Source organism: Sinohyriopsis cumingii, chromosome 10, assembly GCF_028554795.1.
Source record: "Sinohyriopsis cumingii isolate HCF-2022 chromosome 10, ASM2855479v2, whole genome shotgun sequence".
NCBI classification, from domain to species: domain Eukaryota; kingdom Metazoa; phylum Mollusca; class Bivalvia; order Unionida; family Unionidae; genus Sinohyriopsis; species Sinohyriopsis cumingii.
The window spans coordinates 90,464,435-90,482,513 of NC_142970.1; the positions used below are offsets into that span (position 1 = coordinate 90,464,435).

Genomic DNA, 18,079 nt, shown 5'->3' on the forward strand with positions numbered 1-18,079 from the left:
GTAACAGTCTTCTAGAAAAAGCACTAAAACTGATCACATTGTCAAAGATCTTCAAGCAGCAGACATTACTTAAAGTGTCTTTACTGCAGTGTACATTGAACAATCAAGATCTATTGATCTTTTCCTAGTGCAATAAAGACATTCTTTAGCGCCAGGTATGAGCACTTAGGATGCTATATTAGGTCTACCATTAATCAATAAACCACCTATATGGGGCACAGGTAGCATCAGGTAACTTGCATCCACTGGATTGACAATGTCATTCACTTCAGTGTTTAAGTGCCCATCTAGCACTCAAGTACAAATGATTTAAATGTATTCAGAGCTAATGTCATTTGCTGTGTTGAAAGCAGACTATTGAAAACTACTACATAAGGTGAAATAGCTGGCATAATTACACCATGTATAGTGAAACTTGTTCCTGCTCTATGCAATTACAAGTAATTAACCATCATTAAGTCACTAATTGGAGCTTATCTGGCTTTATTGTTACTAATAAGGGAAATGATGAGCTTTGGTAATAATACACTGTACGAAGCTTCAACAAAATATATCTGAATAAATTAAATAACCATTTGAAGAGTGTCATTAATCTTACTCAATATTATCAGCAATCAAGGAATTTGGAGAGAGAGAAATTAAACAAGGACTGTTTGGAGAGAAATTTGACAAGGACTGTTTGGAGAGAAAGAAATTAAATATGGACTGTCTGGAGAGAGAAATTAAACAAGCACTGTTTGAAGAGAAATAAATTAAACAAGGACTGTCTAGAGAGAGAGAAATATAACAAAACTTACATGTGTGTAAGCAGAAAGAAAACTTAATATCGTACTTGAAACAGAACATTAGGTGGTGTCCTTGAAACAAAATTTTCCTTGAAACATTGCATTAAAGCATTATTGAAACAAAATTTTCCTTGAAAATAACATTATAGTGTCCTTGAAACATAGCATTTTTTTCCTTGAAACATAACATTATAGTACACTCCAAACATAACATTATAGTGTCCTTCAAAACATAACATTATAGTGTCCTTCAAAACATAACATTATAGTGTCCTTCAAACATAACATTATAGTGTCCTTCAAAACATAACATTATAGTGTCCTTCAAAACATAATATTATAGTGTCCTTGAACCATAACATTATAGTGTCCTTCAAAACATAACATTATAGTGTCCTTCAAACATAACATTATAGTGTCCTTCAAAACATAACATTATAGTGTCCTTCAAAACATAACATTATAGTGTCCTTGAACCATAACGTTATAGTGTCCTTCAAACATAACATTATAGTGTCCTTCAAACATAACATTATAGTGTCCTTCAAAACATAACATTATAGTGTCCTTCAAACATAACATTATAGTGTCCTTCAAAACATAGCATTATAGTGTCCTTCAAAACATAACATTATAGTGTCCTTCAAACATAACATTATAGTGTCCTTCAAAACATAACATTATAGTGTCCTTCAAAACATAACATTATAGTGTCCTTGAACCATAACATTATAGTGTCCTTCAAAACATAACATTATAATTATAGTGTCCTTCAAAACATAACATTATAGTGTCCTTCAAACATAACATTATAGTGTCCTTCAAAACATAACATTATAGTGTCCTTCAAAACATAACATTATAGTGTCCTTCAAAACATAACATTATAGTGTCCTTCAAACATAACATTATAGTGTCCTTCAAAACATAACATTATAGTGTCCTTCAAACATAACATTATAGTGTCCTTCAAAACATAACATTATAGTGTCCTTCAAAACATAACAGTATAGTGTCCTTCAAAACATAACATTATAGTGTCCTTCAAACATTATAGTGTCCTTCAAACATAACATTATAGTGTCCTTCAAAACATAACATTATAGTGTCCTTCAAAACATAACATTATAGTACACTCCAAACATAACATTATAGTGTCCTTCAAAACATAACATTATAGTGTCCTTCAAAACATAACATTATAGTGTCCTTCAAACATAACATTATAGTGTCCTTCAAAACATAACATTATAGTGTCCTTCAAACATAACATTATAGTGTCCTTCAAAACATAACATTATAGTGTCCTTCAAAACATAACAGTATAGTGTCCTTCAAAACATAACAGTATAGTGTCCTTCAAAACATAACATTATAGTGTCCTTCAAACAACATTATAGTGTCCTTCAAACATAACATTATAGTGTCCTTCAAAACATAACATTATAGTGTCTTTCAAAACATAACATTATAGTACACTCCAAACATAACATTATAGTGTCCTTCAAAACATAACATTATAGTGTCCTTCAAAACATAACATTATAGTGTCCTTCAAAACATAACATTACAGTGTCCTTCAAACATAACATTATAGTGTCCTTCAAAACATAACATTATATTGTCCTTCAAAACATAACATTATAGTGTCCTTCAAAACATAACATTATAGTGTCCTTCAAACAACATTATAGTGTCCTTCAAACATAACATTATAGTGTCCTTCAAAACATAACATTATAGTGTCCTTCAAACATAACATAATAGTGCCCTTCAAAACATAACATTATAGTGTCCTTCAAGCAACATTATAGTGTCCTTCAAAATATAACATTATAGTGTCCTTCAAAACATAACATTATAGTGTCCTTCAAGCAACATTATAGTGTCCTTCAAAACATAACATTATAGTGTCCTTCAAACATAACATTATAGTGTCCTTCAAATATAACATTATAGTGTCCTTCAAACAACATTATAGTGTCCTTCAAACATAACATTATAGTGTCCTTCAAATACAACATTATAGTGTCCTTCAAACAACATTATAGTGTCCTTCAAACATAACATTAGAGTGCCCTTCAAAACATAACATTATAGTGTCCTTCAAACATTACATTATGGTGCCCTTCAAAACATAACATTATAGTGTCCTTCAAAACATAACATTATAGTGTCCTTCAAACAACATTATGGTGCCCTTCAAACATAACATTATAGTGCCCTTCAGAACATAACATTATCGTGTCCTTCAAACATAACATTATAGTGCCCTTCAAAACATAATAGTATAGTGTCCTTCAAAACATAACATTATAGTGTCCTTCAAACAACATTATAGTGTCCTTCAAACATAACATTATAGTGCCCTTCAGAACATAACATTATCGTGTTCTTGAAACATAACATTATAGTGCCCTTCAAAACATAACAGTATAGTGTCCTTCAAAACATAACATTATAGTGTCCTTCAAACATAACATTATAGTGTCCTTCAAACATAACGTTATAGTGTCCTTCAAAACATAACATTATAGTGTCCTTCAAACAACATTATAGTGTCCTTCAAAACATAACAGTATAGTGTCCTTCAAAACATAACATTATAGTGTCCTTCAAACATAACATTATAGTGTCCTTCAAACATAACGTTATAGTGTCCTTCAAAACATAACATTATAGTGTCCTTCAAAACATAACATTATAGTGTCCTTCAAAACATAACATTACAGTGTCCTTCAAACATAACATTATAGTGTCCTTCAAAACATAACATTATATTGTCCTTCAAAACATAACATTATAGTGTCCTTCAAACAACATTATAGTGTCCTTCAAACATAACATTATAGTGTCCTTCAAAACATAACATTATAGTGTCCTTCAAAACATAACATAATAGTGCCCTTCAAAACATAACATTATAGTGTCCTTCAAGCAACATTATAGTGTCCTTCAAAATATAACATTATAGTGTCCTTCAAAACATAACATTATAGTGTCCTTTAAGCAACATTATAGTGTCCTTCAAAACATAACATTATAGTGTCCTTCAAACATAACATTATAGTGTCCTTCAAATATAACATTATAGTGTCCTTCAAACAACATTATAGTGTCCTTCAAACATAACATTATAGTGTCCTTCAAACAACATTATAGTGTCCTTCAAACATAACATTAGAGTGCCCTTCAAAACATAACATTATAGTGTCCTTCAAACATTACATTATAGTGTCCTTCAAACAACATTATGGTGTCCTTCAAACATAACATTATAGTGCCCTTCAGAACATAACATTATCGTGTCCTTCAAACATAACATTATAGTGCCCTTCAAAACATAACAGTATAGTGTCCTTCAAAACATAACATTATAGTGTCCTTCAAACAACATTATAGTGTCCTTCAAACATAACATTATAGTGCCCTTCAGAACATAACATTATCGTGTTCTTGAAACATAACATTATAGTGCCCTTCAAAACATAACAGTATAGTGTCCTTCAAAACATAACATTATAGTGTCCTTCAAACATAACATTATAGTGTCCTTCAAACATAACGTTATAGTGTCCTTCAAAACATAACATTATAGTGTCCTTCAAACAACATTATAGTGTCCTTCAAAACATAACAGTATAGTGTCCTTCAAAACATAACATTATAGTGTCCTTCAAAACATAACATTATAGTGTCCTTCAAAACATAACATTATAGTGTCCTTCAAACAACATTATAGTGTCCTTCAAACATAACATTATAGTGTCCTTCAAAACATAACATTATAGTGTCCTTCAAACATAACATTATAGTGTCCTTCAAACATAACATTATAGTGTCCTTCAAAACATAACATTATAGTGTCCTTCAAGCAACATTATAGTGTCCTTCAAAATATAACATTATAGTGTCCTTCAAAACATAACATTATAGTGTCCTTCAAACATTACATTATAGTGCCCTTCAAAACATAACATTATAGTGTCCTTCAAAACATAACATTATAGTGTCCTTGAAACAACATTATGGTGTCCTTCAAACATAACATTATAGTGCCCTTCAAAACATAACAGTATAGTGTCCTTCAAAACATAACATTATAGTGTCCTTCAAACAACATTATAGTGTCCTTCAAACATAACATTATAGTGCCCTTCAGAATATAACATTATCGTGTCCTTCAAACATAACATTATAGTGCCCTTCAAAACATAACAGTATAGTGTCCTTCAAAACATAACATTAGTGTCCTTCAAACATAACATTATAGTGTCCTTCAAACATAACGTTATAGTGTCCTTCAAAACATAACATTATAGTGTCCTTCAAACAACATTATAGTGTCCTTCAAAACATAACAGTATAGTGTCCTTCAAAACATAACATTATAGTGTCCTTCAAAACATAACATTATAGTGTCCTTCAAACAACATTATAGTGTCCTTCAAACATAACATTATAGTGTCCTTCAAACATAACGTTATAGTGTCCTTCAAAACATAACATTATAGTGTCCTTCAAACAACATTATAGTGTCCTTCAAACATAACATTATAGTGTCCTTCAAACATAACATTATAGTGTCCTTCAAAACATAACATTATAGTGTCCTTCAAGCAACATTATAGTGTCCTTCAAAATATAACATTATAGTGTCCTTCAAAACATAACATTATAGTGTCCTTCAAGCAACATTATAGTGTCCTTCAAACATAACATTATAGTGTCCTTCAAACATAACATTATAGTGTCCTTCAAACAACATTATAGTGTCCTTCAAACATAACATTATAGTGTCCTTCAAATATAACATTATAGTGTCCTTCAAACAACATTATAGTGTCCTTCAAACATAACATTATAGTGCCCTTCAAAACATAACATTATAGTGTCCTTCAAACATTACATTATAGTGCCCTTCAAAACATATCATTATAGTGTCCTTCAAAACATAACATTATAGTGTCCTTCAAACAACATCATAGTGTCCTTCAAACATAACATTATAGTGCCCTTCAGAACATAACATTATCGTGTCCTTCAAACATAACATTATAGTGCCCTTCAAAACATAACAGTATAGTGTCCTTCAAAACATAACACTATAGTGTCCTTCAAACAACATTATAGTGTCCTTCAAACATAACATTATAGTGCCCTTCAGAACATAACATTATCGTGTCCTTCAAACATAACATTATAGTGCCCTTCAAAACATAACAGTATAGTGTCCTTCAAAACATAACATTATAGTGTCCTTCTAGCATAACATTATAGTGTCCTTCAAACATAACGTTATAGTGTCTTTCAAAACATAACATTATAGTGTCCTTCAAACAACATTATAATGTCCTTCAAAACATAACATTATAGTGTCCTTCAAACATAACATTATAGTGCCCTTCAGAACATAACATTATCGTGTCCTTCAAACATAACATTATAGTGCCCTTCAAAACATAACAGTATAGTGTCCTTCAAAACATAACATTATAGTGTCCTTCAAACAACATTATAATGTCCTTCAAACATCTATATTTTTATAATTCTTCAAGGAGCAATAATTTCTTTCTTCATGTGCAATTAGACATTAATGTATGAGACATGAATCAAACCTGAAAAAAAACAAATATTAAAATTAGCGATGGCAGACTAATATTTACATTTATTGGTCATGATGTAGTAATTATCAGGATTAATGACCATGTACAAGCCTACTTCAAATCAAATCAAGGTAAATGACATTCTGTGAAGATACAGTGTGTATACAAATATACCATGGGATTGTTGATACACTTCCTCTCTTACGCACTTCTGTATATTTCTCCTGCATACTTCTGTATATTTCTCCTGCAAACTTCTGTATATTTCTCTTGCATAATTTTGCCTATTTCTCCTGCATAATTCTGTATATTTCTCCTGCATACTTCTCTATATTTCTCCTGCATATTTTTGCATATTTCTCTTGCATACTTCAGTACATTTCTCCAGCATACTTATGCATATTTCTCTTGCATATTTCTGCATACTTTTTCAGCATCCTTCCTTTTCTACATACTTCTGTTTTTGAAGGAATAGTAAAGTACCAACTTTATATCAATACCCCTCTCTAATAAGTTACCATCACATGATATTTCCAACCACTTCAATTAAATAATTTGTGTTGGACTATAAATATAAATTAGAATCATACAAAAAATATTACTTGCTTCCATATTCTAGATTTACCATTAAATGCTGAACTAAAAAAAATCCAATTTTGATATACACTCATACCGACTTATACAGCTATGTCTATGGTCCAATCCAAATTTGATATACACTCATGCTGACATATACAGCTATGTCTAAGGTCCAATCCAAATTTTATATACACTCATACTGACATATACAGCTATTGTCTACAGTCCAATCCAAATTTGATATACACTCATACATGTACTGACAATGCAGCTATGTCTATGGTCCAATCCAAATTTGATATACCCTCATACCAACATATACAGCTATATATATGGTCCAATCCAAATTTGATATACACTCATACTGACATATACAGCTATGTCTATGGTCCAATCCAAATTTGATATACACTCATACTGACAATGCAGCTATGTCTATGGTCCAATCCAAATTTGATATACCCTCGTACCAACATATATAGCTATATATATGGTCCAATCCAAATTTGATATATACTCATACTGACATATACAGCTATGTGTATGGTCCAATCCAAATTTGATATACACTCAAGCTGACATATACAGCTATGTCTACAGTCCAATCCAAATTTGATATACACTCATGCTGACATATACAGCTAAGTCTATGGTCCAATCCAAATTTGATATACACTCATGCTGACATATACAGCTATGTGTATGATCCAATCCAAATTTGATATACACTCATACTGACATATACAGCTAAGTCTATGGTCCAATCCAAATTTGATATACCCTCGTACCAACATATATAGCTATATATATGGTCCAATCCAAATTTGATATACACTCATGCTGACATATACAGCTATGTGTATGGTCCAATCCAAATTTGATATACACTCATGCTGACATATACAGCTATGTCTATGGTCCTTTTGCCATTTGTTTCTTGCTGTTCATTTAAAGCTCTTATGCTCAATTTATATGTAGTATGATTTAATACATCCAGCTGTCTCTATCAGATGGAAGCTAAATCATTTACGTGTCATTTAACTCTCTGCTCTGGTAGTCCGTTAAAGTGACATTGCCTTATAAAATCACACAAGTATGCTTCAGATATTATTGCAGATTTCTAAAAGTTGCATGTAGCACTTTCATACCATAAAAAAGCATCTGCAGTGATAAATGTAATGATTAGTGGACCCCATGGGAAAAGCATTTCACAGATGAGAAGTTTTTACCATATTACTAATGGATATTGAGTTCTAGTATTCAATTATCTTTTACAATGGTAGAGATATATTTATCTCATAACCTTAATACATGTTCACATTGATTACACCACTCCGGTGGCCTAGTGGTTAGAGCGTCTGCCTCGGATGCGGGAGGTCGTGGGTTCGATCCCTGGCTGAGTCATACCAGAGACTTAAAAAATGGTACTAACAGCTGCCTCGCTTGGCGTTCAGCATTAAGAGGTTAGTATTAGGACTGGTTGGCCTGGTGTCAGGATAATGTGACTGGGTGGGACATCATGCTACATGTCTGCGGCATGATGCCCCAGTGCTAGACATCACTATAAACTGCCACATTGCAGACATCGTAGCGATATGATTGAAAAATTGTTAAAGCTACGTTAAAAATCAAAATCACATCACATTGATTACACAGAAATAAACACAGTGTAGATAGAATCCATCTAAAAATGACAAATGACAAATCTGCACAGATACAGTATAACCACAGCATAAAAATCTATTGGTATAGGTAGCTGCATGATGCCTTGTTTTTGTTTTGAATCTTTACAGCAAAATTCCATGAACAAAAGTCTTTTGCTTAAAGTACTACTATTACATTACTTTAAGCATGAATTATGGCACGTTACTACTATTGTATAATTTTAAGCATGAATTATGGCACGTTACTACTATTGTATAACTTTAAGCATGAATTATGGCATGTTACTACTATTGTATAACTTTAAGCATGAATTATGGCACGTTACTACTATTGTATAACTTTAAGCATGAATTATGGCATGTTACTACTATTGTATAACTTTAAGCATGAATTATGGCACATTACTACTATTGTATAACTTTAAGCATGAATTATGGCATGTTACTACTATTGTATAACTTTAAGCATGAATTATGGCACATTACTACTATTGTATAACTTTAAGCATGAATTATGGCACGTTACTACTATTGTATAACTTTAAGCATGAATTATGGCACATTACTACTACTGTATAACTTTAAGCATGAATTATGGCATGTTACTACTATTGTATAACTTTAAGCATGAATTATGGCACATTATTACTACTGTATAACTTTAAGCATGAATTATGGCATGTTACTACTATTGTGTAACTTTAAGCATGAATTATGGCACATTACTACTACTGTATAACTTTAAGCATGAATTATAGCAAGTTACTACTATTATATAACTTTAAGCATGAATTATGGCATGTTACTACTATTGTATAACTTTAAGCATGAATTATGGCATGTTACTACTATTGTATAACTTTAAGCATGAATTATGGCACGTTACTACTATTGTATAACTTTAAGCATGAATTATGGCATGTTACTACTATTGTATAACTTTAAGCATGAATTATGGCACATTACTACTATTGTATAACTTTAAGCATGAATTATGGCATGTTACTACTATTGTATAACTTTAAGCATGAATTATGGCACATTACTACTATTGTATAACTTTAAGCATGAATTATGGCACGTTACTACTATTGTATAACTTTAAGCATGAATTATGGCACATTACTACTACTGTATAACTTTAAGCATGAATTATGGCATGTTACTACTATTGTATAACTTTAAGCATGAATTATGGCACATTATTACTACTGTATAACTTTAAGCATGAATTATGGCATGTTACTACTATTGTGTAACTTTAAGCATGAATTATGGCACATTACTACTACTGTATAACTTTAAGCATGAATTATAGCAAGTTACTACTATTATATAACTTTAAGCATGAATTATGGCATGTTACTACTATTGTATAACTTTAAGCATGAATTATGGCATGTTACTACTATTGTATAACTTTAAGCATGAATTATGGCACGTTACTACTATTGTATAACTTTAAGCATGAATTATGGCATGTTACTACTATTGTATAACTTTAAGCATGAATTATGGCACATTACTACTATTGTATAACTTTAAGCATGAATTATGGCATGTTACTACTATTGTATAACTTTAAGCATGAATTATGGCACATTACTACTATTGTATAACTTTAAGCATGAATTATGGCACGTTACTACTATTGTATAACTTTAAGCATGAATTATGGCACGTTACTACTATTGTATAACTTTAAGCATGAATTATGGCATGTTGCTACTATTGTATAACTTTAAGCATGAATTATGGCATGTTGCTACTATTGTATAACTTTAAGCATGAATTATGGCATGTTGCTACTATTGTATAACTTTAAGCATGAATTATGGCATGTTACTACTATTGTATAACTTTAAGCATGAATTGTGGCATGTTGCTACTACTGTATAACTTTAAGCATGAATTATGGCATGTTACTACTATTGTATAACTTTAAGCATGAATTATGGCACCTTACTACTATTGTATAACTTTAAGCATGAATTATGGCATGTTACTACTATTGTATAACTTTAAGCATGAATTATGGCATGTTGCTACTATTGTAGATGACCAGTTAATTTTTCAGGGCAACTCATTCTTTAGTCAAGGTGAATAATGGGCTAGCATGCTTTTTTACTAAAAAATGAGTTGCCCTGAAAAATTAACTGGTCATCTCATGAAATATTCTCTAATGTAAACAAACAATGACCAATAAAATGTTAAATTCTTGAGATTTTGTGCAAGCCATGTGAAAATCAAATCCATAATATTTAGTTGCCATTTCATATAGGCAGCCAGTTTAACTGTATTTGCATCATGGTACCCTTCTTTATTTTAAACCAATACTGTCAAAGAGACAGTGGGCTGGCTGGCTCTTAAGTCACTTTGTGGCCCAAGTTTAATTTTTAGTTTCCTCTGGCTACCAGACAATATATATTTCTATTCATGTAAAAGAACACAAACGATGTGTAACCTATGGCCTTTCAGCACTTCATCAAAGCAGTGGGAATCATTTGATGTGACTGGAAATTATTTGACATGACACTGGAAATCATTTGAGATACCACTGGAAATCATTTGACATAACACTGGAAATCATTTGACATGACAGTGGAAATCATCTGACATGAAAACTGGAAATGCATTTATTGAAATACATGTTATTCATACAACCATTCATCATTGCCAGCTATGAGCAAAACTTCACACACTGTTCTCACCCAACGCACAGCTGCCACTGACAGTATTTCTTTGTTTCTCGTGATTATATTTTTTAATATTCTGTCAATAATGAGCCATTGAGACAAACTCTTACACTATCGACAGAAGTAACTCATTCTTGATTAACAAATGACTGTCTTTAAAGAGAAATTATCAATGGTTCACTTAATCAGCATAAAACATCATGCTATGTCAACCTTCCAATTTAAAATTTTACTTGGGCTCATAAAGATTGGCTAAGCCGGTTCATGAAAAATGAGGAAATCTTATTGGAGACAATTACAAGTGAAATAAGGAGAAGAAGACTTTTTCCCATGGTTTATGACTATGTCATACACAGAATTATATCTTTTTAAATGTACATGTATCAGAAACAGATTCACTATCAAGTCAGACCAGTGAAATTGAATCACAAACTGTAAGCTAGCATAATACATTACTTCGTCATTAAAGCACTGTCCATGAGTCATAGTGACATATAATAAGACCAGATTACAATGAAGTGTCAGTTATTTAAAATTGTATTACCACTTAATGAAATGAGTTCCATGACAACAGTTGACTTATAACAGGAACCATGTTATAATGAAGGACCTTGTAACAGGAACCAAGTTATAACGAAGGGCCTTATGACAGGAACCATGTTATAATGAAGGGCCTTATGACAGGAACCATGTTAAAATGAACGGCCTTATGACAGGAACCAATTTATAATGAAGGGCCTTATGACAGGAACCATGTTATAATGAGGGACATTGTAACAGGAACCATGTTATAATGAAGGACCTTGTAACAGGAACCATGTTATAATGAAGGGCCTTATGACATGAAACATGTTATAATGAAGGGCCTTGTAACAGGAACCATGTTATAATGAGGGACATAGTAACAGGAACCATGTTATAATGAAGGGCCTTATGACAGGAACCATGTTATAATGAAGGACCTTGTAACAGGAACCATCTTATAATGAAGGGCCTTGTGACATGAAACATGTTATAATGAAGGACCTTGTAACAGGAACCATGTTATAATGAGGGACATAGTAACAGGAACCATGTTATAATGAAGGGCTTTATAACAGGAACCATGTTATAATGAGGGACATTGTAATAGGAACCATCTTATAATGAAGGGACTTATAACAGGAACCATGTTATAATGAAGGGCCTTGTGACAGGAACCATGTTATAATGATGGGCCTTGTGACATGAACCATGTTTTAATGAACAAGATCACTCTAAAAATAATAAACAATTAACAATTTTGCAACTAATTCAATTTCAGTTTCATGACATTAGCAGAAATACAAAATATCTTCCTGACCTAAAGTTTAATAATTACAAATGCATTCAACTGCTCTAAATGAATTGTTATAGCAAATTGTTAATGCTGGATTCTGTGACACTTGAAAAGCTGATTAAGAGTAAAATCAATTACACAAGTAAATATTATACTGTCTTGCACTGCATTAAAATGTGAGATCTCGTGATCCTTTACAGAATAATATTAATATAGTTTAATTTTCTAAAATCCATTCATAAAAGCTATGGCATCATTATGGACTGCAGTCTGCTTTCTAAACCACTTGACTAATTTGTAGCTAATTGTTAACAAATATTAAAAATCTAACAGGAATTGTATGTTAAACTGCACTAAGACCTTATTAATTTATAATACTGTACATTATGTCACAAGTCCTGTATTAATTTGTAACACTGTACCTTATGCACAAAGTGATTACAGATACAGTAGCCATACTGTATTTAAACTGGCTGCCCTGTAGGCCCAGGAATACAGACTAGGCCCCATTCCCTTTCCTGCATGTCATAAGACCAGACTAATGAAGGCAGCTGCCATATTGAGAATGCATGACCAGGTCTACAAGTGCACCTTGGGTCACAAATGCTGTGCCAGGAACTACATGTGTATCTTATGTTGAAATTGCAAGGCTAGATCTACATGTGTATCTTGGTTCAAGAATGCAGGACCATATCTATGTGTGTATATTGGGTCAAGAATGCAGAACCAAATCTTTGCATGCATATTGGGTCAAGAATGCAGGACCATATATATGTGTGTTTATTGGGTCAAGAATGCAGGACCATATGCATGTGTGTATATATTGGTCAAGAATGCAGGACCATATATATGTGTGTATCTTGGATCAAGTATGCAGGAGAATATATATGCATGTATATTGGGTCAAGAATGTTGGACCATATCTATGTGTGTATATTAGGTCAAGAATGTTGGACCATATCTATGTGTGTATATTAGGTCAAGAATGTTGGACCATATCTATTTGTGTATATTAGGTCAAGAATGTTGGACCATATCTATGTGTGTGTATTAGGTCAAGAATGTTGGACCATATCTATGTGTGTATATTAGGTCAAGAATGTTGGACCATATCTATGTGTGTATATTAGGTCAAGAATGTTGGACCATATCTATGTGTGTGTACTGGGTCAATAATGCAGGACCATATCTATGTGTGTGTATTAGGTCAATAATGCAGGACCATATTTATGTGTGTGTATTAGGTCAATAATGCAGGACCATATCTATGTGTGTATATTAGGTCAAGAATGTTGGACCATATCTATGTGTGTGTATTGGGTCAATAATGCAGGACCATATCTATGTGTGTGTATTAGGTCAATAATGCAGGACCATATCTATGTGTGCATATTAGGTCAAGAATGTTGGACCATATCTATGTGTGTATATTAGGTCAAGAATGTTGGACCATATCTATGTGTGTGTATTGGGTCAATAATGCAGGACCATATCTATGTGTGCGTATTAGGTCAAGAATGTTGGACCATATCTATGCGTGTATATTAGGTCAAGAACATTGGACCATGGCCTATAATGTATAATGCATGACAAGATCTACAAGTGTATCTTGGGTTGGAAAATGAAAATACAGTGCCTGGGCCTATGTGTGTATCTTAGGTCAAAAATGTTTCACCATATCTACTTTGCATCTTGGATCAAGAATGCTGGACTAGAGCCTAGGTCTGCATGTTGGGTCAAGAGTGCTGGGCCACGGCCTATATCTGCATATTGGTCAAGTCATATTTTAACACTTTCTTGCTTATAATATTCTTCAACATCCTAAAACTGACAAATTTTGCAGTTGAAGAATATATGTTAAAAAATGGTGAAGAATGGAAGCTAGATGACTGTTGAATGGATGGTTAATCATTATGGCAGGATGGATTGTAGTTGAATGATATAATAAATTAGTTGTAATAATAAATTAGTTGTAGTGATGAAAGTCTCTTACAATGTGATCAGACTTTTCAGGAAGGGAAACAGACAAACTTTGCTGGGCATAGAGGTACATGTGGCTGAGAACTGTGACAATTACAAGTGTCTGAAGTGTTATAAAATTGTACGCTGGAATAATACCAATATAACTTAAGGGATGTAATATAAGTACAATTTATTAGCAGTGTCAAGGTAATGCACTTACTTTCTGAATTCCACTTGGAGAGCCTCAAGACGTGAATGACAGGATTCACTTTCTGCTGCCATCTCACGGAGTCGCTGCTCAGCATTCATGCGAAGCATCCTCTCCCTCTCCAAGTCCTTCAACAGAATTTCCCGCTAAAAAATAACAGAATAAAATTGTACGAGATTTTATGATAAACTACAAATGGAGTTGAAGCAGGTATATATTGAAACCCTTACATATTTCCTGCCATCTGTTTTGCATTCCTTATTAAAGAATTGTCCTAAATTTTCCTGTCAAAAGCAAAGTTTTTAAAATGAAAACGGAGAGACTATTACTTCTATAATTTCTCATTTTCAACATTTCTATACAAATATTTGCATGAGTTCAATTCCTTTTTCTATGCATATGTTTGCCAAAGTTCAATTCCTTTCTCAATGCACATATATGCAGGGGTTCCATTCCTATTTCTATGCACACACATATATGCAGGGGTTCCATTCCTAATTCTATGCACACACATATATGCAGGGGATCCATTCCTACTTCTATGCACATTTATGCTTGGGTTCCATTCCTATTTCTATGCACATACATGCAGGGGTTCCATTCCTACTTCTATGCACATTTATGCAGGGGATCCATTCCTACTTCTATGCACATATATGCAGGGATTCCATTCCTATTTCTATGCACATATATGCAGGGGTTCCATTCCTACTTCTATGCACATATATGCAGGGGTTCCATTCCTATTTCTATGCACACACATATATGCAGGGGTTCCATTCCTAATTCTATGCACACACACATATGCAGGGGTTCCATTCCTACTTCTATGCACACACATATATGCAGGGGTTCCATTCCTATTTCTATGCACATTTATGCTGGGGTTCCATTCCTATTTCTATGCACATACATGAAGAGGCTCCATTCCTATTTCTACATACATGTATGCATTGGGTTCAATTCATATTTATGTGCATGTGTATGTGGGGGTTAAATTCCTATTTCTATGCATACATATGCAGGGGTCCAGTTCCTATTTATATGCAAAGATATACAGGGTTCTCTTCCTTTTTACGATAATTCTTCAAGAGATCACATCCCTGTATTTTGGGCTATAATCCACAGATTTCAGTTGTATTAGGACCCTCCATACAATCAATCTTTACTAATTTTGACAACACAGTTATCTTACAGAGTAAAAGCTGGCCTCCTAGACAGGGAAAAACCCAGTTTCAATTAAACATCTGTTCAATCATCAAATTTTATTCAACTCAAAATAATTTCTGATTAAATGTATCAGTTTAGTACATTAAGTATATCAGATTAATCTAACAGCTGGATTAACAGGCATGACTTAAAAGGATCTCAAAAGAAAATATTCCCTCTCATGACAGTACAAAGAGATACTGGTTAAGCAATGTACAGATTTTTAGTTCTTTTGTTGTGAAACTTAATTATCAATGGTTCTGTACAATGAAGTATTCTCAAGAAAGTTATTAAACTTTGAATTCCAGGAAACAGTAAATGTACGTTGATAAAACTTGCAAAATAACAAGGTTCCTATTACAATACAAGCATAGCAATAGATCCAACCTCATTAAGCAGTAATAAAATTATATGTATCACATACTTCTTTATAAGGCAGTCTCTATATAAGGTGGTAAAAATATATAGCTACCATGGACTGCACTATAATGAGGGATTACTGTATCACATATTTCTTTATAAGGCAGTCTCTCTATAAGGTGGAAAAATCATATAGCTACCATGGACTGCACTATAATGAGGAAGTACTGTATAACACACTCCTTTATAAGGCAGTCTCTCTATAAGTTGGTAAAAATATATAGATACCGTGGACTGCACTATAATGAGGAAGTACTGTATAACATATTTCTTTATAAGACAGTCTCTCCAAAAGGTGGTATAAATCTGTGATTCCCATGGACTGCACTATACTGGGGGAGTACTGTAAAATGTGCTTGTTTGTAAGGTCTCACTGTATGGCAGGATAAAACTGATTCCCATGGACTGCACTATAATGAGGGAGTACTGTAAAATGTGCTTGTTTGTAAGGTCTCACTGTATGGCAGTATAAAACTGATTCCCATGGACTGCACTATAATGAGGAAGTACTGCGAAATGTGCTTGTTTGTAAGTTCTCTCTATATGGTAGTATAAAACTGTGATTCCCATGAATTGCACTATAATAAGGGAGTACTGTAAAATGTGCTTGTTTGTAAGGTCTCTCTACATGGTAGTATAAAACTGTGATTCCCATGAACTGCACTGTAATGAGGGAGTACTGTAAAATGTACTTGTTTGTAAGGTCTCTATATGGTAGTTTGAATCTGTGGCTCCAATGGAAAACACCGTAATGAATGAATATGGATTTACCATTTTGTAAAATATTCAGCCAACTGAAAACAAAATATTGGAATCAAATTTCTAAAAACAAAACTTAAGATTACACATACAGCTCTGGTGCTGTTCAACATAAGCACTCAGTCAGGGTCCACAAAAGTAGGACATAAAAATAACAGCTTTACATATATCTTTGGTAATCCTATAACAATGTCTTTAAAAAGCTGATCTTATAATCTATAACTGCTGCAGATATTTTGGTGATGTTAATAAATTTTCTAAAAAGTCTTCTCTACTGTACAGTTTGATCACAGATTAAGTAGAGTTTATGCATGCATAAATCAATATGTTTTAAAGCTGGTTATTTAAATGGCTTCAGAAACTATTTGGCTGATCAACTTTGGCATGAACAACCATAAAGCAGCATTAGTATTTCCTTGTCTTCACCTGCTTCAACAGTGTTATCTTGATTCATGAAAGTCTTTTAATGAAAATAACATGAAATGATATGATTGCAGAGCTCTAGAAAAGAACTGAATAATTTGGATAATTTACGCCCTTGTTTGGAACCAGATGTTTTGAGAATGTTTAAGAACATTTCATGAGGTATTTTGTCAACACTGCAAGGAAGAAATTCTAGATTTAACATAGGCCTTACCAATCTGAGTTTCTATCAAATGTACCATACCAGACTGAGTCTCTATCAAATGTACCATACCAGACTGAGTCTCTTTCAAATGTATCATACCAGACTGAGTCTCTATCAATTGTACTACACTAGTCAAAGCAGGCCCAACCCTAAGGCAAGGTGAACGAGGCAACCAACTTGGGCCCCACTTTCAGGGGCCCCATGCAGCTGGTTATACATTTTTTTTTACTTGCTGCCTTGGGCCT

The 18,079-nt window shown here is 32.9% G+C and overlaps 1 protein-coding gene across 3 annotated transcripts in view; it reads right to left on the minus strand.

Annotated features, from left to right (window-relative positions):
• Positions 1-18,079, minus strand: part of LOC149790569 (uncharacterized) — a 191,274-nt gene that overhangs the window by 42,110 nt on the left and 131,085 nt on the right. For all 3 annotated transcript variants that reach the window (XM_089972637.1, XM_089972638.1, XM_089972639.1), the window contains one exon: positions 14,831-14,964. In XM_089972637.1, the coding sequence (XP_089828763.1) occupies positions 14,831-14,964 (134 nt within the window). The remainder of the gene's footprint in view (positions 1-14,830; positions 14,965-18,079) is intronic.